We start from the raw sequence: 23,431 nt of genomic DNA, 5'->3' as shown, positions 1-23,431 counted from the left end.
TTCGAGGCATAGCACAAAATTTGTCAATGAAATANCATTTTGTAGTCACTTCTTTTAGCATTTGAATTCGCATTCATACTGTATTTGGCTGATTCTAGCCGACTCAAGGTGGAAACGAAAACATTTTGATTCAGGAGAGTCGTGTTATCTTGACAACGTTTTGAAATCAGTCATCAGAGTGGAGTGGACGTATGCCATTGTCAAAATGGTTCTGATTTTTTCTCACAATTAACCTCGAGGGTTTTTCCACCAAACAGTGTGCCAAAAAGTGTGTTCGTAGTCGGAAGTACCCGCTCAAATCCATTAGAAGAGCTACTTTCCATTTATCATCGGGGGAAAAAGGTTCAATGCGCCTAAATGAATACAACACTAATGTACCGTAGTTTTTCAAAGTATCACTTGCCTTCACATGTCTTCTTTTTTTCATATTTCTAACATGAGTAAGTGGTGAACACTATCTCTGTTGAGCGAGTGAATGTTCGTGCTCCTTTGTACAGTTCTTTTCTGGTACTGGAAAGGAGTACACGTGTTGGGATTGCTCACGATATTTTTTTTTATGTACCAAAGCTACGAATAGAAGGGACATGACAAACATCGAGTTGAACGCTTCAAAGAAAACCCCAAACGTCTTTGGAAATCAGGTCATACGATCGCATCCAATCATTGTGCTCGGATTAAAATCAAATGTCTCGCATTTCAAAGCTCGTAGCTGCGCTAACAACCCCCTCAATACCACACGATCATCTGTATGTGTGTTAAGAAGAGTTATTCGATTCTCCGAGGCAATGAATAAATTACGAGTGTTGAAACGATGAAGGCAATCAGCAGTCTTGAGCTGGTGGCCATCATGGCACAGTTGCAAGTCTTTGCCATGATTTTGATGGATTAGCCGTGTTGGCCAAAAATCCAGAGCAACTTCTCGTACGTGAGTCTTTCGGTGGGTCGGTCTTCAATCGGTCGTGTACCTCAAAGCCTCATCTTGGGCTTGAGGCTTTGTCGTCAAAGACTAGTAGATGAGTTAGTTGGTGGGCTGGGGGCGGGTTGTTTTGGAGGTAGCTAAACCTTGGGAATGAATCAAACTTCCGCTCTTTTCAAGATTCAAGGGATTGGCCAGAAGCATTTGGGCCTATAATCGTCTATGAACACGCAACAAAAACAACCACCGACAGAGCTCAAGTTGACAAATCTCACCTTGAAAGACGTTCTAAAATATTTTTCTTTCAGCTTGTCTTTGAAAATAAAAGAGGGAGTTTTTATTTCATATTTCAGAATGGCCAAATGACTTTGCGTTTTGGGAAATCATTGCACATGCAAAAATTGCATTCATTGTGATGGGGATTTATTGTGAGTTGTACCGCACATATACAGGTAGTTGTGAGCAGGTAGTTTCTTAGATTACCTAACAACCAATGCAACCATAGAACGGCTTTGTCCTCTATCATGACATCAATTGGTTGAGCTTTACTGTTTATCAAATGCGGTTAAACTCTAGAGGTCTAAATTGAATCCACGTCCATTGTTTGGTAAAATGACCCGTCACTTTGGTTCCTGGAATTCCATACTATGCCAACAGATAGGTCCCTTTTCTCTATTTGTCCAAGGAAATAGCCACCTCACATAGATCTCTAATCAAATACACAGTTATCTCTGGCCTGAAGAGAAACCGGCTTGATCTAAGGCCCAGTGGTGGTTTAATAAAGCCTCCTGAGTTTCCTAGTAGTGGTAGTGTACGCACATACTGTGTACATGGGGCTTCAGATTGTATGTATGCAGAGGCAAGAAATTGCCATGCACGTATTTTTGTACCAATGGTTAGCGCTCCAAAAGAGTATCCGAGTAAGTCTGTTAGTCTCCATGGTGGATTTGTATTTTGTTTCCCCAGCACTCTGTCGTATGTAGAATGGGAATGAGAGACCAGAAAATGGCTGCCCGAACTGGATTGTCATTCTCCAAATTAGATGCTTTGAAAAAGAGACCTGAGTGCCAGATAAATCAGAATCTCCAGGATTGAATTTCTAACCCATGCATAATGCTGAACCAAAGCATCTCTACGACTCTACGACGAGTCAGTTTCGTTTTCGCCTATCCAATCCAACTCTCTTGACATGCAGTTTATGTACGTACGTACGTACGTACGAACAGTAGTTCTTACATATCATAACGGCATGATGCCTCCATGTGTGAGTCAATGATGATAAGGACCAAGAAAGAGATTTGAACTATCCTAGCACAAAGATACATTGAATGATGATTGTGCCTGCCAGATCCGAGAACTTGCTTGAGATTCATCATGATAGGATTATACGTACCTAAAGTCCCATACGATACCCTCTCCACCGGTATATCCCTCGAGTCAGAAATAAAAAAGGCTGACTCACAACGAGATTTGAATCTGCCCTAAATTTGGTCCTTGGCCTCCTCATGATGTGATCATCATCATCAACATCATCATCATCATCATCATCATCATCATCACCATCTTCATCTTCATGATCATCATCCTTCTCCAAGGTACCCAGATAACAACACACTTCAAGTCAGTCAGTCAATCACAAGTTCCAAAGGAACGGAGGTGTGATTTTGATCAACGGCCAACTTGGACTTGAATTCATCCATTAGATAATGGTGCTGACTGGTGAGTAATGAATGATTGGTGTACTCTGCTCCTGGCTAACATGGGGCATTGCTCTCATCAGAGTCTCTAGATCCACTCTAACCCAGAACTCCGTCGTTGAGCAGGGAGGATCCGGAGGCTGAGCAATTCGGGAATGGATGAAATACATATTGCTGAGGAAGTTCGATGAGAATTAATGACTTCGAACGGGCCTCGTAGAAGAGCGCCCGAGCTAAGCCGCTTCGAGACAAAACTCATTTTTCCTCAATTTGCCCCACCCTGGAGCGAATCGTGGCTTTGAATGTATTCCATGGATGGATTTATCTATCAGGACAGTTTCCATTCGGGAACAAGACCTATGATGGCATGCATGTACTATACACAGAGGGACGTGGGATGAGGATTCAACCCCCACGACATCATTAGAAACGGAATGATTCGTGTTCAATAGTTAGTGCTATCATTGGCCTACCTAAAAAAAGCTATCAAGGAACCCGGTTGATATCATGAACTCTGTTCCCGCGGGCAAGAGGTGCCGATCAATGATATTCCCCTTGCATCCATTTTGCCGGTTGAAAATCAATCTTGTTTGTGCATTTATGGAAATTGGGGATGTTGAGTGAACATCACGACGGTCTATTCATCAACCATTGGAATCTTATCAAAATTCCTCCCACGCGTCCAACGGAATTGGAGTTTTTTGTGAAGACTTGCTCAACGACCTTGAGACATCGTTTCATAAATCTACTGGCGGAAGACAGATGACATCAACACTACCGAGGTTCTGGCAAATCTGAGCCGACTTCTCACTTGGAAGTATTCAAGAAATGCAAAGCCCATCAACCAAGCGGAGCTGAGATCAAGCGGGGACTGTCGCTTTTGGCAATAATTCTGAGCCATTGGCGTGATCCAAGTGGCTCATTCTCGATTTGTTAAGAGATTCCAATTGCGCTATCGTCTTGGAATAACACTCGCACACTGGCTTCTAAAGCAACACCACTATATCACCGAGCCCTTGAAGTGCACATATATGGAGGTACTTGTGTATGGGTTTACGTACCGTATGTGTGTGGGAGGCATCAAAATACAGTGTAACACGAGGTTCAATGGGCCTTATGCCCACCCAAAAAGAGCTTCGCATCCATCAGGAGAAGAGACACGATGTTACCATGAACAACCTACCACATTCTCGTTGATTTTGACAAGCCACCATGTTTCAGAAATACCTTAAACCACACGTTAAGTTTCGAAGAGATGTTGGAACGAACGTCGTGAAATACTATTTGCATAAATCAACCACACTTGAAGGAGTGGGTCTAATTGGGCAAATATGTTGACACAGGATTGAAATCAAGGTCATCATCAAGTAGGCGTGGAGATGGGGGTGGGTGGGTTAGTCATTTTTTTCTTTCAAAATCCTCTTTGCCCAATATTCAAATGAGATCAGGAAACCGACTGTAACTTGATCATAGTGATGAACAATTGGTTTGACAATCTTTGATTTATTATTTGAGTCTTTACTTTTTGTAGTCTACGAACTCTTCCTCATTTACGACCAATTAGCACACACTCTCGTAGGTTGGCCTTGAGATCCGAGCTCTACGTGGTATGCACGGAATTACAGGGTACGGAGGTTCTTTGTTTGAAAGCATCTATGAATGTGGATGTCGCGCCAAGGAGGCACTATTCATGCTTCCATCCATCAAGTAACTTTTTTTGTCGCACCAGATTTCTCCGGGAGAATTGGTACAGCCGTCGTCTTTTTGCGATGGTATGGATGTTGTTTCCTAAACTCAGGGCTCTCAAAACAAAAGTACACAAAAAGCGTTAGCATTCGACATGGCAAAAAACATGATGTAACTACAAATTTGATTCCCCTTTGCCGTAAAAGAAACCAAAACAGCCTCGTCCTCAACCTCCTCCTTCTCCTTCCCTCTATCGGGCCATCCAATAATGGATCTCAAGAATGAAAGAAAGAAACAAATGGCTTTGGATCCAAGGTGGCCATTTGAAAGAGAAAAGTTAATTGCCCCACATGAATTTGAGTCGGGGCTCAACTTTCAAGGAAGGAATCGGCAATAGAGAGAAGGTCTACCTACCTATTCACTCAATGGAAACGAAAAACCACGAATTCACCCTCTGATGTGGCTAAATCATGGTCTGCTCTTGATTACTTTGACATTAAGAACCTCTTTAATGGCGAGATTCAGTAAGCCGATAAAAGTTTTCCCCTAAACACAAGAAAATCACGCGAAGAGTGTTCACTTTCATTTTCCATAGAGCTTGTGGTTAAATTCAAATGAGCACACAATCAGTTTTATGTCCAGTCATTGTTTCTGGAGAAAGGCCCGGAAGAGTTCTCTTTTTTTCTCTCTCTAAATAGAACTATGAACGAAAAAGATTTTTATTGGTAACGGTGCATTAGCATGAATAGAGAGAGGGTGACTAAGCTCGACTTTCAATGTTCCCTTGGTGCGTCTCTCAATGAAGATGCCAAACGCTTGACTCTCCTTGTAGAAAGTGAGCTTGCAGTGCCAAAAGAACTTACTACCACTTTCAACAAATACAACGGCAATGATGGGACAGTTCTAGCCAGATATTTGACTCCGAAATGGCCACACTGAGGCCCATCTTGGTCGACTGGAATATCGCTCTGATGCTCATCAATTCGACACCCGCCGGATGACCAGAGATTGAGAATAGTTCATATATAGGTGGTTCAGAAACGCATCATTCTCGTTTGATCTCGACGACCTACTCGGACTGGAATTTCTCCTTTGTCTTAAAAGTGATTGATAACTGTGCTGTATCAAGTTTCATTGCATCGCCCAGCTCACAACAAAATACTGACGTTCTTAGGTGTCAAAGTTGACACATTATGGCTGGAGACTGGTATTCGCTAACCGCTTGGTGGGGTATGTCTTCGGATTCTTCAGTACATGTTCTCAAAAAGTGATAAAAGTATGCACACCAAGGGCAACGACCAAGGGTCTCGTTCGTCCGATTACGCTACCTCCCTTTTTTTCGTTCAGAATGCTGGTTTAGTTTGTGTCAAAATGGAAGTGAGAGTGGCTAGTTTGGGATTCTCTTCTTTAGGAAAGTGTCAATGATTGCGAAGGCATTCNTACGTACGTACGTACGAACAGTAGTTCTTACATATCATAACGGCATGATGCCTCCATGTGTGAGTCAATGATGATAAGGACCAAGAAAGAGATTTGAACTATCCTAGCACAAAGATACATTGAATGATGATTGTGCCTGCCAGATCCGAGAACTTGCTTGAGATTCATCATGATAGGATTATACGTACCTAAAGTCCCATACGATACCCTCTCCACCGGTATATCCCTCGAGTCAGAAATAAAAAAGGCTGACTCACAACGAGATTTGAATCTGCCCTAAATTTGGTCCTTGGCCTCCTCATGATGTGATCATCATCATCAACATCATCATCATCATCATCATCATCATCATCACCATCTTCATCTTCATGATCATCATCCTTCTCCAAGGTACCCAGATAACAACACACTTCAAGTCAGTCAGTCAATCACAAGTTCCAAAGGAACGGAGGTGTGATTTTGATCAACGGCCAACTTGGACTTGAATTCATCCATTAGATAATGGTGCTGACTGGTGAGTAATGAATGATTGGTGTACTCTGCTCCTGGCTAACATGGGGCATTGCTCTCATCAGAGTCTCTAGATCCACTCTAACCCAGAACTCCGTCGTTGAGCAGGGAGGATCCGGAGGCTGAGCAATTCGGGAATGGATGAAATACATATTGCTGAGGAAGTTCGATGAGAATTAATGACTTCGAACGGGCCTCGTAGAAGAGCGCCCGAGCTAAGCCGCTTCGAGACAAAACTCATTTTTCCTCAATTTGCCCCACCCTGGAGCGAATCGTGGCTTTGAATGTATTCCATGGATGGATTTATCTATCAGGACAGTTTCCATTCGGGAACAAGACCTATGATGGCATGCATGTACTATACACAGAGGGACGTGGGATGAGGATTCAACCCCCACGACATCATTAGAAACGGAATGATTCGTGTTCAATAGTTAGTGCTATCATTGGCCTACCTAAAAAAAGCTATCAAGGAACCCGGTTGATATCATGAACTCTGTTCCCGCGGGCAAGAGGTGCCGATCAATGATATTCCCCTTGCATCCATTTTGCCGGTTGAAAATCAATCTTGTTTGTGCATTTATGGAAATTGGGGATGTTGAGTGAACATCACGACGGTCTATTCATCAACCATTGGAATCTTATCAAAATTCCTCCCACGCGTCCAACGGAATTGGAGTTTTTTGTGAAGACTTGCTCAACGACCTTGAGACATCGTTTCATAAATCTACTGGCGGAAGACAGATGACATCAACACTACCGAGGTTCTGGCAAATCTGAGCCGACTTCTCACTTGGAAGTATTCAAGAAATGCAAAGCCCATCAACCAAGCGGAGCTGAGATCAAGCGGGGACTGTCGCTTTTGGCAATAATTCTGAGCCATTGGCGTGATCCAAGTGGCTCATTCTCGATTTGTTAAGAGATTCCAATTGCGCTATCGTCTTGGAATAACACTCGCACACTGGCTTCTAAAGCAACACCACTATATCACCGAGCCCTTGAAGTGCACATATATGGAGGTACTTGTGTATGGGTTTACGTACCGTATGTGTGTGGGAGGCATCAAAATACAGTGTAACACGAGGTTCAATGGGCCTTATGCCCACCCAAAAAGAGCTTCGCATCCATCAGGAGAAGAGACACGATGTTACCATGAACAACCTACCACATTCTCGTTGATTTTGACAAGCCACCATGTTTCAGAAATACCTTAAACCACACGTTAAGTTTCGAAGAGATGTTGGAACGAACGTCGTGAAATACTATTTGCATAAATCAACCACACTTGAAGGAGTGGGTCTAATTGGGCAAATATGTTGACACAGGATTGAAATCAAGGTCATCATCAAGTAGGCGTGGAGATGGGGGTGGGTGGGTTAGTCATTTTTTTCTTTCAAAATCCTCTTTGCCCAATATTCAAATGAGATCAGGAAACCGACTGTAACTTGATCATAGTGATGAACAATTGGTTTGACAATCTTTGATTTATTATTTGAGTCTTTACTTTTTGTAGTCTACGAACTCTTCCTCATTTACGACCAATTAGCACACACTCTCGTAGGTTGGCCTTGAGATCCGAGCTCTACGTGGTATGCACGGAATTACAGGGTACGGAGGTTCTTTGTTTGAAAGCATCTATGAATGTGGATGTCGCGCCAAGGAGGCACTATTCATGCTTCCATCCATCAAGTAACTTTTTTTGTCGCACCAGATTTCTCCGGGAGAATTGGTACAGCCGTCGTCTTTTTGCGATGGTATGGATGTTGTTTCCTAAACTCAGGGCTCTCAAAACAAAAGTACACAAAAAGCGTTAGCATTCGACATGGCAAAAAACATGATGTAACTACAAATTTGATTCCCCTTTGCCGTAAAAGAAACCAAAACAGCCTCGTCCTCAACCTCCTCCTTCTCCTTCCCTCTATCGGGCCATCCAATAATGGATCTCAAGAATGAAAGAAAGAAACAAATGGCTTTGGATCCAAGGTGGCCATTTGAAAGAGAAAAGTTAATTGCCCCACATGAATTTGAGTCGGGGCTCAACTTTCAAGGAAGGAATCGGCAATAGAGAGAAGGTCTACCTACCTATTCACTCAATGGAAACGAAAAACCACGAATTCACCCTCTGATGTGGCTAAATCATGGTCTGCTCTTGATTACTTTGACATTAAGAACCTCTTTAATGGCGAGATTCAGTAAGCCGATAAAAGTTTTCCCCTAAACACAAGAAAATCACGCGAAGAGTGTTCACTTTCATTTTCCATAGAGCTTGTGGTTAAATTCAAATGAGCACACAATCAGTTTTATGTCCAGTCATTGTTTCTGGAGAAAGGCCCGGAAGAGTTCTCTTTTTTTCTCTCTCTAAATAGAACTATGAACGAAAAAGATTTTTATTGGTAACGGTGCATTAGCATGAATAGAGAGAGGGTGACTAAGCTCGACTTTCAATGTTCCCTTGGTGCGTCTCTCAATGAAGATGCCAAACGCTTGACTCTCCTTGTAGAAAGTGAGCTTGCAGTGCCAAAAGAACTTACTACCACTTTCAACAAATACAACGGCAATGATGGGACAGTTCTAGCCAGATATTTGACTCCGAAATGGCCACACTGAGGCCCATCTTGGTCGACTGGAATATCGCTCTGATGCTCATCAATTCGACACCCGCCGGATGACCAGAGATTGAGAATAGTTCATATATAGGTGGTTCAGAAACGCATCATTCTCGTTTGATCTCGACGACCTACTCGGACTGGAATTTCTCCTTTGTCTTAAAAGTGATTGATAACTGTGCTGTATCAAGTTTCATTGCATCGCCCAGCTCACAACAAAATACTGACGTTCTTAGGTGTCAAAGTTGACACATTATGGCTGGAGACTGGTATTCGCTAACCGCTTGGTGGGGTATGTCTTCGGATTCTTCAGTACATGTTCTCAAAAAGTGATAAAAGTATGCACACCAAGGGCAACGACCAAGGGTCTCGTTCGTCCGATTACGCTACCTCCCTTTTTTTCGTTCAGAATGCTGGTTTAGTTTGTGTCAAAATGGAAGTGAGAGTGGCTAGTTTGGGATTCTCTTCTTTAGGAAAGTGTCAATGATTCCGAAGGCATTCAAGTTGGACTGGCACTAGAACTGTGAAGGACTTGATTTAGCAATCATGCCTACACAATCACAGCACAATTTGCTGAAGAGCGATGCTCAAAATGACAGAGAAAATGTCTTTTTTTACTCTCCTCATCTAAGAGAAGAAAGGAACCATTTCTACTACTCTCGTGGATTTCAAAGTAAACGGTAAATGGAATTGCTCCCCAAAGCTAAAAGATTGAAAGACTGCCATTTCGTTTGTGGACCCATTTTGGCCCGACTTTTGAGCCGCTTGAAAGCATTTTTTACCCGGTTCTTGAATGGAAGCAGCGATTTGAAGTGTCTTGTGAAGCAAGTTGATTGATTAATGGAATGTGGGTGGTAGGACAATGTCCTGATTGGGAATCCCAACCGTATGTGGAAGTGGAAGTGCAATCTTGCTACGATGACGTTATCTCATTTGTGGTCCACTGATTAATGTTCATTGCACACTTGATTCACATTTTATGCAAAGCTGGCCCCCCATAAAAATAAATCATACCGGCTACCTTCGCCGAATTGCCATTGAGCAGACTTTTGATTCTGATTTCAGGTACGCATAACCAATGATGGATCTCTTTTGGCCCGGTTTGAAAGCACATGCAAAGGCTTAATGTGCGATAGAAACTTGCTCGACCAGGATTGGTCAGAGGTAAACGACCAAAAGAGCTGACTAATGGTCAAATCGGGATGAATTACAAAGCAAATGAAGCTGAAGAGAACCTGACGAGGGCCAGTGAACCGCAAATTGGTGCTGCCACTAAACACACTCAGGAATACGTCGCTTTCACGGACGGCCAGAGCAAAACTTCAATTGGCGGTTCTGGGTCAAATCCTGGAAATGACGGGGGGTTTTGTCCTCTCATCCGCCATCTCGCTTTACTCTCTTTTCATCTCAAACTGATTGTTATGGGCCTCAGAGGAAAGAGATCCTTATATTTTTTGCCTCCGTCCTCATCATGGAGCAAGTAGTTGTAGTAGTTTAGTAGGAGCGAAAGTGAGCTGCCCATTAAAGACGGTAGATTTCACCATGCTGCACTTACCGCCACCACCACTTGTAGCACTGTATGTACCTACCTACTACTTCCAAAGCCTTGCTAGCTCTGACCCACCGGTGGTAAATGTACCAAAGGGAGTTGGAAGTTCACGTTTGCCAGCTTGACTCCCCCCCCCCCCCTCCCCCTTCCTCCTCCTCCTCCTTCGCTCATAAGTGCAAGTCGCCTCAAGCCTATTTTACATATTTATTACCCTTTAGCTCTTTAGAGTAATACCCTTGGCATAAAAGCCTGGCAGGTGCCGCGTGGCTTTAGGAAAGAGCCCCGGCCCCAAATTGGATGGGGAAATGTCTTGCGATAAGCTTGAATCACGAAATTGGCCATCTGAACCTATTTGTGAGACTGGCGATATCTCAATTCCAGCCTTAGAAGCCGCCGTTGGTAGCGAAATGTCGTCGAGAAGAGCACTCAAGAGGTTTTTTCTACACTGCGGCAAATCTCCTCATTGAAAGGCTTGCGGTACGTACGTGTGTCTGAATAGAGACTGATTATAATACTTTGTGCCTCGGTTCGACTTTTGTGCAACTCTTTTAATGGTGATGCCCTGCACTCTAAAAAGAGGCCCCTTTTAAGATAACCCACGTCGAATCCCAGGTCCATTTCCAATCGGTGGATGATGAAAATGATGATCAAGAAGATGGTGGTGGTTTCAGTGGTGGGCTAGGGGTACTGTAGGTGCGGAATATGCACAAATGGACGTCCGAATGAGTGATTGATCAGAGGGAGTGGAAAGGAAATTGTCTCAGTGGGACTTGATTGAGAAACGGCCAAGAATTTGCATTAAGAGATTTCTCCTAAATTTCGACGACGGCCAACCTCGTTTGTGGCGAAATTGACCATAGTTTGACCCACCAGACTTGTGACCGCCAGGTTTTAGGGGGATCTATTCGTCAATGGGAACGGCCCACGCCATAAGATGTCAACCTTAATTTGGATCGGCTTTTCTACATAAAACCCTGAAGGAACGTTTCCCATTTCTGGTTTCCGATCAGTGATAGCTCTTCATTTTCCAAATGAAAAATCCCAAATGTCAAATGTTACTGACTTTTGAGAAACAATAGGGTCGTTGCCTAGTAGTGTTGGTTTTTTTTTTGCTTTGGTAATCGCTGTTACTATTTGAGCTCTTAGTGATAATATCGTGGGAATTTTCACAAGAACATTTAACCATCCCTAAGAAAACGCCGATGGTTCCAAATCGGTGTTTAATAGTGTAACTGGAGAAACCTCAAACCCTCGCCATTGTTTCCAATACCTGAATCTTGGTGGCCGATTTTTGTTCTCACACACATCACTCGGAAGCCACGGAATGGAAGAAAAGTTCAAATCTCGGCCCAATGTTCTGCCAAGTTCAGTCGATTTTTTGATTTGGTATTCATGAGATGTCAAAGGCGCCCTCCTTCTTCCTCTCCTTCTTCTTCTTCTATTACTACTTTTGCCTCTGGCGAGCTTGAGATGCCGGCCTCTATCGAACGAGAAGTCGGCGTTCACATGGTTTTCAATGAGTGATGCATTAGTGGAGCTGCTGCATTAAAAGAAAAGCGCAGCAATTCCTCCGGTTCAATGGCTGCAATGTTGGATGGAGAAGCCAGAACTCATCGGGAGAATAGCTCGGTTGCCCAATGCCTGAGAAAAATTCCGCTTGATTGATCCTCAGTACGAATCTTGGGTTCGTTCTGCTCACTTTGTGAGCTAGTTGAGAATTACGTAGAAGACGTTCGTTTGGATTGTGGAGTGTTGATACTTGAAAGCTCGAAAGGAAATCAAGATTCGTGTGCAGATTCCTGAGCATAGCATTGGCAGGAAAAAGGAAAGTGTTCATTTCCCACTTTCCAAGATTTGGAGCTCAAGAATAGGAGCTCTAGCGCACAAAGGATCTATTCATCCGGCTTGATATTGTCTCAGAAGGTTGAGTGAGGATCAATCAATCCTGTCCTTTCAATTGAACCATATTTTCACCTGAAGCTTGAAAGGTTCGAACCTGTCAAGTTGACAGATCCTCGGATGTGGATGATTTTAGTGTCGAAATATGCGGGTTTCTTCCTCGTCGTCAAAGCCTTTAGGACATGCCCAAATGTCTTGACGTCCTCATGGGCACTTTTCATCCATACTTGTCCAACCGAGTGAAAGAACCACCGAGAGCGGGTAGGTAGTATGCTTATCAATGAAAAATGATGGAGTGGAGATGCATTATCAAGTTATCAATTTGTGCTCAATATATCATGGAATAAAGCCAATGCGAGTTGTCCTGGTCAACAGCAGAAAATTGGTGTACTCAGAGACTTTGGCTTGCGCAATGGCATACGTCGAGATCACGTTTATAATGTTTGACACTAGGGTGAGCTAGAGAGGAGATGACCCAACAAAAGACAAAGCTGCATGGCGTAGAACGGAAGGCACGGGTAGAACAAAACGCCTTGCCTGTACAGAGACCAAGTAGCCATGTCTCGCTTAGCTTTTCTCATGTATTGAAGCCTACTCTCCAAGACAACTAGAACCTGATTTTGATGGAAAGCTTCACATAGCATTAATAACTTCAAGCAATTTGTCAATGGTTTCTTCAGGTTGACCAGATTTAGGAGAAAACTTTTAGATGTTGGGGCTTGTAGGAACACAATTTCCGAATTAGCCACGTTTTTGCGCCCGTTGTAGCCTGTTTATATATTGGCCAATCTAGCCTCTTGTAGCTCAAACTAAAACTGATGCTCAAACAATACCCGAGTATGGGGTTTTCGCGAGTTGATCATTGGGGCCATCCTGGGTATCTAGGTACTCTTCCCCCACGCGACCTCTGATGGCCCCAATGATTCCCAACTTATGCCATTCGATCTTGGAACATGTTTTGACAGGAAATGCAACTGAAAAACGTTCACTTGTCTCCAAAATGTTGTTTCTAGACCGTAGCATCTTCGTCCATTTTTCCAGTGGTTCATGGCTGAAGCAACAAGCGTATGATCAAGCAAAGACTTGTTTCCGAGATTAAAACATCAATTCTCAAATGCCTCAAGCAGAGCCAAGTCCACGAGGTTCAACTTTGTGCTTAAAATTTAACGTCAGCAATGTGATTACCGGAAGAGGTTCCTCTTTTGCGTAAATGAAAGTTGATCTCTTACATCTTCAGTAATTTCGTATCATAATTTAGATGTTGTTTCCCATATGGAAGAACTAAATCAAGTAAGATTTTAGCTAACCTGACCTCATGACTTTGAGAAGGCTTTCACTTCCTTAGTTTTGTTGAGAACTATGTGCGAAGTTTAAATGACTCTTGGATAGTCCTAGTCCAATGTGGAATATCAAAGGAATTCGTCAATCGCTTAGCTCGAAAGCAGAAAAATAGTCCGCGATGCCTAACCCCTTATGGGTTGAAATGAGTTTGCTCCGACAACAAATTGTTGCAAATTTTGTTTAACACTTTTGTAATACTATTCTGGGTGCAGGTGCTGACGAACTCCGGGGATAACAAAGCTAATTGACAATGAGTCCTTTTTTGTTGGCTGCTTCCATCTCAACAGCGCGCATGAATTCTCCAGCTCGAAATTGTCCGGCCTTTTTATCGTTGGCCTGGCCTCCGTCAACCTTGATGACAGATCCCGTCATGTACATGTTCTTGTCGGAAACGAGGAATTCCGCCAAATGACCGATTTCCTGAGCCCGGCCCAGTCGGCCCATGGGAATAATCAGACTGCCAAACTCGTCCAATTGTTCAGGACTACAAAGCAAGAGTGGAAATATGCTCCATTATTGAATAGTTTATACTCAATGAATGATCAAAATGGCCCACCTGGCGGCGCCCATGATGTCGTTGAATAGTTCAGTGGCAATGGCTCCTGGAGCCAGAACATTGACTCGAATGCCGGTAGCGGAATACTCTTGAGCCACATTTTGTGCCATGGAATGCAATGCAGACTTTGAAGCAGCATAGTCGATCACACCGGAGGAGGATATCGTTCCTATAAAGCCAAACGAATCGTGATGAACAACGTTAGTGAGACTTGAAAACCGTCTCGGAGATTCAGAACGGTTCGTTTAAAGGTTTCCAAGACCTAAGGTCTAGTAAAGTAGCGTACCTAATGTCGACCCAATGTAGAGAATACTGCCTCTGGTTTTTAGCAAGTGTGGTAGTGCTTTTTGAGTTACAGCTAACGGGGACAAGTAGTTGAGGCGCATCACGTTTTCCACTCCTTTCAAGCATTTATCCTCGATATCTTGGGCGCCTTGAGACATGCCAGCACAGCTCACAAACACATCCATCTCTAAGGAAAGATTGTAAACTGTCTCATTGGAGAGAGTGTAAACAACACCAATCTGACTCATTGTCATGCGTACTTTTGAAATGTTCCACGGTCTCAGAAACCAAGTCCTGACATTGATTCAAGTCCATGAGATCCTTCACCATCAAGTGAACTTCCTTGGCACCTTCTGTCAAACATTGCTGACCCACGGTCGCCAAGTTTTTACTCTCATTAGAGGTCAAAGCGAGGGCATAGTGGCCCACTCTAGCCATTTCCAGAGCAATGGCCGCTCCAATACCTGAGCTGGCTCCCGTAATCAATGCTACTCTCGACATGTTGACCATGTGTTCACGATTGCCGAATGATTGTTGCTTCTTGTTGTGTTATATAACGGCTCTGTCAGACTTATCACACGAACTGTGTTTTGAATAAGGTGTATGATGTCGCTTTTACTGCGTCACTGGCATTCTCAGGTCAATCCTGTTAATTGCCAAGATATCTAGGATGTTGATTCTTCGATTAATGAGGCTGAAGATACTGGCGAAAAGGGTTGAAATCATCCTTGACAAGTTTAATCCTACCATGCCCTTACTTGGACAAGGCCACCTGTGTTGATCAAACTGGACTGCACAGATAAAGGTATATGCTTACTAGATCAAAGTACAGTAGGCAACAAATTTGTCATTAGAACTAAAACAAAGAGCGAACCCAATCGTCAAGTGATAAACCCTTGTTCCGCGCAGACACTTTGGACAATTCGTCCAGTCTTGTATCTATGTCTTCACGAACTTCAAAGGGGGACGTGTTTTGTTTTCCATATCAAGAGCAAGGCTTAACAACAACATAAAAAGGAGTAACTAGGGTATTTGGGAACAAAGAGTATTAAACGAACTAATTCATTCCACTAAATGTAACGCTTAAAAGGTTAAAGTACGATCACTATGCAAATAAAGTGTAAGAAATCTCGTGACCTCGTCAAGTACAATAGGCAAGTCAAATTGGATTTATTGTGCCTTACTTAACATTCCAACAAAGTAAGCAAGTTCGTTCAAATGAATTACAAAGGGTTTATGTTTCTTAGTTCAAGTAGGCGGTATGGACAATCAGACGAATCAAGCTTCATGTATTTGATCTTCTGTCTCTTCGTGAGGTCAACCCCTGCCTAGATTTGAAATATGGCAATCAATTCACTAAATCTACATCAATACAGCTCTGTCATAAGATTGACAAACAAAAAGACATTCAAGGACGAGGCACGTTTCATAAAAGTGATAATGCAGGGAAACCCCATTTCCTCGCATACAAAGGCGCGTCCAATTATGATAATGAAAACCGATTCTCGATTTCTCTTGTCTAGCTAGAGAGAGAGAGAGGTACTCGGGGTTGATGCTTGGTTGGGGAATGGCCCTTGCCAAAGTTCGAGTTGAGCGAGGCCCACCTAGTATGACTTGTATGCAAAGATTAAGTGGGGTGGGGGTGCCGAAGATGAATGACAATCACCTCGTCAAGCGACATCTTCCTCAGTTGGACACTCCCTAGAAGTGCTCCTAGCATCCCCTGCTGATAAAGCGAAGATGACCAAGCGCCGTGTGGCTAGTAGCAACCTACTAGTACGTACATATACATACGTTCACCCATGAATGAATATGCACCCAGTAGTGGTAGTAGTAGTAGTAGTACGGCACAATTTGTATACATTATAAGTATCGTGCACAAGGCCTTAAGACTTGGATGTAGGGAATGTTTTGTTGGTTTTGAGCCCGGTGTTGGTCAAGTACCCAATAACCTGAGGCATGAGAACAACCAGAGTGATCTGATGCCTATAATTATCAACTCTGTGAGAAAAACTAGCCTTGTCTCTCACCCCTTGGTTGTTGATTTTTTTAAATAGCGCTTTGGGCCGTTTCTCATGCATTTATCAAAAACTAATTTGTTTGAGGTGGAAAAAAGTGAGGAAATTCAGCGGGCAAGTTGACCTGGCTAGAGGCACCAAAAATGAAGGACCAATTGCAAGTAGATCTTATTACAAGCCCAGACATGAATCTAATCCGACAGAGTGTGAACATCTACTTAAGCTTGAGTCGTCACGCTCTGATCAACAATTCCGGAACTTGGACTTCATTTTCAATTAACTTTCGTCAGTCTCATTTTATGGTGCTGGGCGTTGCTGATAAGCTTTGTGCAGAGCCTAAGTTTTGTCCCCATTTGCCCAAATTACCGGCATGCCCATCTCACGTAGCAAAAAGCTGTTTAACAATCTCCAATTTTGTCAAATTTATTGACCCCTTATGCTCAAAGAGGGACTGGCTATACTGCACATACGTATAGTATGGTGGTTTTCAATGGCCCAGCTCTAAAACGGAGTCAATTTTCTCCAGACAAAGTCGTCATAAAACAGAGATGATCACGGGCAAGACTTGCCTTGTGCATCGCAGGAATGTGGTCTAGGAAGGAGGTCTCACATAGGTAAATGGTGCAACTGAAATATGCACAGTGAATATGATCAAAGGAACACAAGCTGATCATGCCGCACAACTTACAATTTTGGATCAATGGGCGTGGTTGCATGGCCGGCTCAAGATACTCTTCCGCGAGTCTCGCCTAAAGGGGAGGCGAGCATATCATTTCATTTGGCATGCCTGCTAAGTTTGGTGTAATGGAAAGTTAAGCCGTCCTTCCTTCTTGAGGTGGTACTTAAAAAGCAGCCATAAGGACTTGTGGGCAAAGAGGCTTTTTTTTTCAATGTACCCAGCACCAAATTGCCAGACTTTATGGACAAAGCGCTCCACGAGAATCGTAAGCATAAATCTCCACCAATGTAGAAAAAGAGCAATCAAAGCACTCTTTAAATTTCACAAGTTCTCCTGGCTTAGATTTGTCGCCTCGAGAAATCGTCGAATGGGATCAAAGAAGTACTTCTTCATTAAGAATGCATAGAAGATAGCAATGGGTTTTAAATGTCAGCGAATGCTGCCGATAGGTTGGCATTTACCAACACAAACACCATTCTAATCGAATTCATTGTTCTACTCGAAATGAAAATCACCAATGTGAAAAAGAGAAATTTGCATTCACTCGCTTACAATGCCATTTTTTTGGAGAATCATTGTTCAATAATTGATTCAAATTTAGAGATGCATTCAATAGACAAACCTTTGAAAAGGCTTGAAGAATCTTCAAGATTTGCACACAAATGTTTTCCTAATTCCTAAAGAGATTTAAAGCTAAAAAGAGTTGAAACATTCTCGTCCTAGATTTTCCGGAGAAAAAGAGAAAGGTTATATTAAACTTTTCTTTGGAAGAAGGGTTTGGGCACATATTCAACAACTAAGTGAAATCACCCTGTCCTGGAATAGAAATGACGCAATGTGTGCTATTGAACCCAAACTTTGTGCTCACTTAAGTTATGCATTGTATCACATCGTTAATGTCGAGGATGGATGACAAAGTTTTGATGACGGCCGCTCAATTGAATCTATTTGATTTATCTTTAACATACACCTCAGTCATATCGACATTATTTTTAACTTTGTTTCAGTTTGAATTTTTTACTCTTAACTAAGTAGTTGAAACATTCACTTCAGATTTTCAGCCACAGATCTATCGGTAATGCTGAAATGTTCCAACTCAGAGTTCCAGTGCTACCTTTGGCTGTGCAACGTTATTTGGCTAACAATGATGAATGAAGCAAAGTGAATGTTGGGCGCGAAATTCAACTAAGTAAGCCCAAGAGAAGACAGAAACGATTTGTCTAAAATGTAGTTTTGCTTAAAAGGGGTCCCTAAAGTATACAGACGGTCTTTTAATTTCTGTAACTTTGGAGCGTTCATGAAGAAACGAAAACACCCACTTTGATCTGGAGGGCGATCAATTGTTGGAAAATGCCGGATATTAGCCACGGGTACAACGATTGATTGTGCTGTATACAAGATAATTGGAAATGGTTCCGAGGACGTAAATTTGTGTTTGGATCTTTTGGTTTTCTTTTCCAAAATCGTCGGGGTAGTGTGTGACATTTCACCTTGAGATGTGCCAGTCATGACCCATTCAGAGACATGAACAACTCATATCTCGGTCTCTCTCACTGCCACTCAGTCCATAACCAAGGGCTCTACGTCGAGTACTCTGATGGATGTCACTAGGTAGATCCTGCTGGTTGGAAAGTGATTTCATGATTTCATCACAATGAGCTTGAGCATACACATTTCGAATCTCAACTCAAACACTCATCCGATGATCTAGAGGAGATATCAAGTCAGTCATTATTATATTCTTCAGTGTTCTGAGTTTACCGCACCATCACCCAACCACGCCGACTCGTCAGCATCACGAATGTGAACATGAACTTACTCAGAGCCCCATATCCACCATATAAGAACATGCGTAATTCACCAACTGCCATCTAAAACCATACCTCCTCATGCGACGAGCGTGCTCCAGCAAAGCTCAAGGATATGAGAAAAAATTGAGTCGTTAAATGAGGCCATGCGCGGGCTCAACCCTATCAAAACAAACCATTTAGGGCCCCTCATCGAGTCAAATGCTCTTCACACGCATTTCATGGCTCTTTAACGTGGCGAGGATGTTTCGTATTTTCCCATGATCGTTCAACAAATGAGACCTAAGTGAGTTGAGCGACGAAGCGTAGATCCGACCCACCATACCCACGGGTTGTCTCCACGAAAACGGGCTTAGCCAGCTTCCATTAGCATTTCATGTACGTACGTAGGCATAGGTACGTATTGTCGAGTGGCGGATGGATGTAGTCAGCTAGGTCTGTTTTTTTTTCATCTTCGTGCGTTGTAAACCATCTCCATTCTTTTCTAATGTTTCAGGTCTGACAATGGCGACTCTTAATCAGGCCGATTCAGGCCATGAGACCCTGATATCAGATGAAGATTCACCCACGCCAACCGTGGAGCGTGCATCTTCCGAAGTCATCTACTCTACTATTAGCAATAGGTGAGGATATGCATTAGAATAACCAAAGCTATAACGAGGGTACCGACGACCAAGCCACAATGGACTTGCATGTATGATCCTCGCGGTTGTCCCTAAGTTAATTAGGTAATTATCCATCGTTATGGCGATGGGCACTGATGGCGGATGATTGGACGGACAAAGCTCCGCCGATCTATTTTGGCATGGCTGGCAGGACTGGCCGTGAGTTTTCGTGGCCCAGGAAATCTTGCTCAAGATTTATGTCCCTAATGATTTGATAACCACCACATGAGCCAGCATAAAAATTCTGGGTAAACTTGATAAATTGATTTTGATGAAATCACAATATCCCCCACAAACCGGCTCCTCTTGTGGTAAAGCGAGGTCGACCAAACCAAACAAGTCCATTGTGTTTGATGATGCTGGAGGGGAAAACTTTCATTCCCGTGGAATCATTCAAATTTGATGAACTTCCTCACAAAAGATCGTCTTGATCACTTTCCAGCACTTCATCCATGGGCTCATCCAATTTTGCTCGAACACGTCGAAGCCTGGCCGAGCCACCAGTAACGAATAACATGACCAATTCAAGCAATGGTCCGGTCCCAATTTATGAAGACATTGATCAGTATCATCAGCATCCGCCCATGATTGCACCCGTGAGTGGTGTCCCCAACCTCAAAGTAAGTACCTCGAGATGGGCCGCCATCATCACGGAGAAACGTTAACTTACAAATATGGTCCTGCTTCTTTTCGATTTAGGGCAAAACAATGATCCGGCCCATAGCCTTCAGGCCCAATCCCAACAGCGGGAACCTCATGTGCTTGTCAGGAGCGTCAACCCCAACGAACCCGTACGGTTCATTTAATGGATCTCTCCCGCCCATCCCGCCCAATGTGCCGTTGAGCAATCGGATTCCAGGCAATGAGGGATTCGCACCGGGCCATCCACTCATCAAAGATGGTCGCCGACATTACGGAAGTAAGTGCAAAAAAAAGGATACCAGGGTCAACAAGGTCGGCAGAATCCGAGATGAAAAGACTATTGCGGAATACCGACACCCGGCGATCGTGTGTGAGGTTGGCTATCTGGGTCATGCATCACCGTAGTTTGTAGAGAATTTGAATGAACCTTACCAAATTGGGGCAATGGTGCCAAGTCTCTAACCTCCTGGCTAGAACTTGGGTCGACTCTCAATACAACCAGAACCTCTACCCTTACTGTCTGTGTTCACTTGGTACCCCCCACTTTTCCTCATAATATGCAAATTTTTAATCTGGATCTTCATTTGCCAAATCGGATTGAAGAGGCCACGTGACGCTTGCAAACCGAAATATTCATACACGAGAGCGAAAAAGATCAATGAATTGTCAGCTCAAAAAGGAGAGGTCACCTTCACGAGTTTGCGCCAAAATAATAGCTGATAGAAATGCAGCCGTAGGGTGCCCAAAACAAAAACAAAACGATTTTTTTCTTGAGCGAGTATAGCATCCCTGTTATCATGAACTGGTTCATAATTCTTCCACTTTCGTCGCTCATTTACTCAAAATGCAAATGAGAAGAGGAAATTGAGTTATTAGCCTTCAACAGCACCACATTTCTGGGTTTCTAGCCCAGGGTCAAAATGAGGCAAAAGAATTAGGTCAAAAAATTGAAATGATTGGTCCGGGCTTCAATGTCTTGGAGATATTGTCGATATCGCGAGCGAAATCGGTTAGACGGAAATGTTGCAATTCCTCGCTCATGCAATGCATGCGGAAACATTTGGAACGAGTTGGAAAACTTTAATTCATGCCAGATATTCACGACGCCATCGTTAACAGACCGTTCCCGAGACTATCATGAGCTTGCACAGTGGTCCGTCCGTTCAAAGTCACGACAAGTCAGGAGGATAGGGTTTGCCCTAGACAAGTGATTATTAATTGTTCTATATGTTACCATCTTTTTTCCTGAGAGGAGCATCAAACTCGCAAACTCATGTCCCTGACCATATCGATGATTCAACTCTGTTAGTCGCCCTCCAAATATGGGATGACAATCCCCGAGGAGATAAGAACTCTGAAAAAGAGGATCAACTGCTCCGAGAATCACCCTGACAAAAATGGGTTTCCTTTCAAATTTGGAGATCTTAATGCCAGTTTCAATGGACTTGAGCAAATCTTCTCGATGGAAGTGTGTTGAACGACATCCCGAAATGTAGTCGTATGGAGCACGAGATACCAAATCTGAATCGAAGCTCCCTCGCTTGGGGTGATTGTCGTGTCTATGTCAGAAATACCTTGTGGCTTTTCTCCACATTCTTCAAAATAATCTTAGTGCATTTTTGTCGTCCCACCTTGCTCAGCCGTGTGTGCTGGTAAACATGATTCGCTTGATAAACAAGAAAAATGAACCAAATTGAATTCCTGTCCGCCCTTCTCCAAGCTTTCCCGGCACGAAATCGAGTTCACTTGAAACGAATAGAATCAGGCGATAAAATTTCACATGCCGGATCCATTCCAAACATCTTCAATAAGGACTAGGTATGCAAAGGCCTCCATTTAGCTCGATCTTGAGGCTCCTACGCTAATTACCATTTAACGTACGAGCCATTTCGACACACCCACTCTTGTAGCCAGCAATACTTCGCACTCTACTAGATGCTGCAGGCCCCTACAATAGGTACAGTACACGTAGCAGTGAATGGCGAAATGGCGACCCCAAATGCGTTGTTGATTCACGTGTCAAGACCAAATTTTGCCGTCACTTTGTATTCAATACCCCTTCTGCTGGATTTTTCCAGCTAAAAGAAATTTTGAAGTACAATTTATTGCCAGCCAATATGGGTCAGGCAACCTATTTTGCACATTTGCAAATATTCGCCCTGCCCCTTCAACAGATTTGGTCGTCGTTGATTAAGATTGGCAATAAAAGACACGTGGTCTCATTGAGGCGTCTTTGAATTACATACCTCAAACGAGTGTGGGACTTCCTTTTCAAATTTGGGCCATGTATCAGAGCAATAGGAATGCCGCCCAATGGTTTTTGCTCTTACATCTTGACCCCATTTAAAAGTTTTCTCTCGTGCTCACACTCAGATACACACGCACAAACTTACCTTTTTGAAGGCGCGGGAAGTCCAAAGTTGTAATTGAAATGTGATGAAAGAAACAAATTTGCACCCATGAATGACGACTATTGAGGATGGCAAATCTAGTGGAAGAAGCCTATTGCTATACGTACATGGTGTGTAGTTTAGTGCGCATCCCAAGGCCTGGAATAAGGATTACAACATTGTGATGCATTCATCTCTTCGAGGTGGGAGCAAAAAAATGATCCGAAGAGATACAATGAGTGCCTTGTCAGCAATGTTGCAAAAAGTATGTTCATGACTCGAAATCGGGCTGACATCGTGGAGCAAGTCAGGGTTTGGGTGATTGATTCAAAAGAAAATGGCAATTTTGCCTTCAAGACGACGGGGCTCTAATGTTTGGCAGGTTGGCTGGTGGGTTGACTGGTTGGTAGGTTGGTTGCGTTAGATGGGGGAGAGAAAGTGCGTGAGGAAGAATGGGACGGGCCAACCAATGGGTTCGGAACTACGTTCAAAGCCTCATACATTTGCACACACACACATACGTACTTACGTACATACGCACATACGTACATACAAACATACAGTCGGGAGTCAGAGAGAAAGGGTTGCATTCTTGATGGCTGTATGAATAGGATGATGATACTTGGAATTTAATGCGTTCACTTAAAAGAAGAGAACCGCAAATGGTTTTCCATCCATCGCCAAATGCAAGCTTGCTATTGTCTTGGACGTTTTGGGCTGGGTATTAACACTGCTAGTGCTAGT

General features: G+C 43.2%; 2 protein-coding genes across 2 annotated transcripts in view; one reads left to right on the top strand and one right to left on the bottom strand.

The window, feature by feature from the left end:
- The window catches only part of LOC131880149 (leucine zipper putative tumor suppressor 2-like), a gene marked incomplete at its 3' end in the record, with an annotated part of 47,196 nt that overhangs the window by 16,636 nt on the left and 7,129 nt on the right, over positions 1 to 23,431 (top strand). Inside the window, 3 exon segments of the mRNA XM_059226677.1 lie at positions 19,487 to 19,613; positions 20,098 to 20,275; positions 20,355 to 20,574. Coding sequence (XP_059082660.1) covers positions 19,495 to 19,613; positions 20,098 to 20,275; positions 20,355 to 20,574 — 517 coding nt within the window.
- On the bottom strand, positions 13,723 to 15,167 carry LOC131880151 (3-oxoacyl-[acyl-carrier-protein] reductase FabG-like). Its single transcript, XM_059226679.1, has 4 exons — positions 14,746 to 15,167; positions 14,487 to 14,672; positions 14,201 to 14,369; positions 13,723 to 14,128 (listed from the first exon to the last, which is right to left on the bottom strand). Exons 1-4 carry the CDS (start codon positions 14,993 to 14,995, stop codon positions 13,885 to 13,887), a joined length of 849 nt encoding a protein of 282 aa, XP_059082662.1. The 5' UTR covers positions 14,996 to 15,167; the 3' UTR covers positions 13,723 to 13,884.

This window comes from Tigriopus californicus, chromosome 5 (genome assembly GCF_007210705.1).
Source record: "Tigriopus californicus strain San Diego chromosome 5, Tcal_SD_v2.1, whole genome shotgun sequence".
Taxonomy (NCBI): domain Eukaryota; kingdom Metazoa; phylum Arthropoda; class Copepoda; order Harpacticoida; family Harpacticidae; genus Tigriopus; species Tigriopus californicus.
Note: the sequence above shows the minus strand (reverse complement) of the source record. Positions and strands in the feature narration are given on the sequence as shown.

Excerpts from the sequence above, each read along its gene's own strand:
- LOC131880151 (XM_059226679.1), bottom strand. The coding sequence starts at position 14,995 with ATGGTCAACATGTCGAGAGTAGCATTGATTACGGGAGCCAGCTCAGGT. Across the intron at positions 14,673-14,745 it reads GACCGTGGAACATTTCAAAA|AGATGGATGTGTTTGTGAGC; the intron begins GTACGCATGACA and ends ATCTTTCCTTAG. Across the intron at positions 14,129-14,200 it reads GACATCATGGGCGCCGCCAG|TCCTGAACAATTGGACGAGT; the intron begins GTGGGCCATTTT and ends CTTGCTTTGTAG.